Below are 1,782 nucleotides of genomic sequence, written 5' to 3' on the forward strand. Positions count from 1 at the left end.
TCCTCGCGGCCGCGCAGCTCGAAACGCCGCGCCCAGCCGGGCCGCGCCCGCCACAGCTCCTGCACCAGCAGTGGGCGCTCCGAGTCGCCCAGAACTCGCAGGTGCTCCGCCCGCCACTCGCCGCTGCCGATGGCGCCCGCCGCGGGCCGGCCCAGCGCGTCGCACAGCGCGAAGGCGTCCACGCAGCTGCTCTCGCCGGGGCCGCTGCCGGGGCTGCCGGCCAGACCGTAGCGCTCCAGCGCCTCGGCCACCAGCTCGCGCGCCGTGGAGCGCGCCGTGGCCAGCACGCTCTTGTAGTTGGCGCCCGAAGCCAACCCGGCGCCGAAGATCTTGAGGACCCCCGGGGGCGCCGTGGCGCGGGCGGCCAGTGGCGGCTCGGGGGCCACGCCCGCCGCCAGCTCCGGCAGCTTCTTCTCGCTGGCCCAGCGCTGCGCGGCCCCCGGAGTCCCGGGGGCTCCCGCGCCACCGGACCCCGTGGTCCCCGAGCCCCGAAAGAGCTGAGAGATGCGCTTGGCACGGCTCCCTGAGGCTCCCCCGGCCGCCTTGACCGCGCCCACTCGCCGCAGCTCCACGTGCGGCGGCGGCGGGGGCAGTGGCTCGCTGCTGCGGCTCCCCGTGTCTGAAGACGAAGACCTGGGAGCCCACCGGCGAGCAGAGACACGGGAGAGAAAACCAGAAAGACATGCAGAGACGGGGGTAGGGGTTAGAGAAAGAGAGAGGTGGGCAGAGACCCAGAGTGGGGGGGCGGGGAGGGACAGAGACCCAGAAAGGGAGGGACAGCACCCAGAGATAGTGGGGGACAAACACCCACAGAAGGACGAGAGACGCGGGGTGTATAGAGATGGGGGGTGGCGTGGGCAGAGGCCAGAGGCAAAGAGAGAGCGAAGGAGAGAAAATAAATAAAGGCGAGTCCCACAGAAGGAAATTCCAAGAGGTGAGCAGGGAGAGGAGGAAGGTGAACCAAACCGCTACTCCTACTGTGTCCCTATCCCCGTGTCCACTGGCCTAAGCCCATCTCCAGGCCCAGCACTTCCCTCACCGGACCCTATATCACTGGGGCCCACTGTCCGCTACCGCCTGCCATCTCACTTGCCCATTCAGGACAGGAACTGGAGCCAACTCTTTCCGGTTCCCTGGCATTACCCAGTGCAGGGACTGGGTCATCAACAGGGACAGATGGGATGCAGGTGGGGCAGGGGCAGGAGCCGTGAGGAGTTGGGCACTCACTTGACAGAGACAGCGCTGGGCCAGCGTCGACCCAGCTTGGCCAGCTGCTTCCTGGGAGAATTGATCCACAGGCCCACTGGGAGATGGAGCTTCCCAAAACGGGGGCTTCCGCCCTCCTTCCGCTCACCAGATAGCATGGCCCTACGGGAGGGTGGATAAAGCCCCGGCTCCTGAGGCCTTGAGAGGTAGGGATGGGGTGAAGGGGGACCTGGACTCCTGAGTCGGAGGGAGGAGGGGTCTGGGACCCAGACTCCAGAATCTGGGCGGAGGAGGGGATGGGAGCCCGGATTGCTGGTTGCTGGGATGGGGGGTGGCTGGGGACTGACTCCTGGGTCTGAGGGAGGAGGGTGTTGGACTCCTGGGTCCCCAGCTCTTACCCTGCTTCGGGTCCCGGCAGCACCCGGGGGCCCTGGCTCCGCTTGCCCTGGTTGGTTCCTGACCCCGCTGCTCCTGTTCAGCCTTTGCCTCTGCCCCAGCTCCCAGCACTGGGTGGGGGACAGGAAAAGGCAAGAGGAAACCGGCAGGCAGAGCCGGGAGGGGGCGGCCTGTGACGGG

The 1,782-nt window shown here is 68.0% G+C and overlaps 1 protein-coding gene across 1 annotated transcript in view; it reads right to left on the reverse strand.

Annotated features, from left to right (window-relative positions):
- RASIP1 (Ras interacting protein 1) overlaps positions 1–1,364 on the reverse strand; it is a 12,432-nt gene extending 11,068 nt beyond the window's left edge. The window contains exons 1-2 of the mRNA XM_007463319.1: positions 1,228–1,364; positions 1–633 (exon numbers count right to left, since the gene is read on the reverse strand). The exon at positions 1–633 is cut by the window's left edge and continues 16 nt beyond it. Coding sequence (XP_007463381.1) covers positions 1–633; positions 1,228–1,364 — 770 coding nt within the window. The remainder of the gene's footprint in view (positions 634–1,227) is intronic.
- Between the last annotated feature and the right edge of the window lie 418 nt (positions 1,365–1,782).

This window comes from Lipotes vexillifer, unplaced genomic scaffold (genome assembly GCF_000442215.2).
Source record: "Lipotes vexillifer unplaced genomic scaffold, Lipotes_vexillifer_v1.1 scaffold802, whole genome shotgun sequence".
In the NCBI taxonomy this organism is placed as follows: domain Eukaryota; kingdom Metazoa; phylum Chordata; class Mammalia; order Artiodactyla; family Lipotidae; genus Lipotes; species Lipotes vexillifer.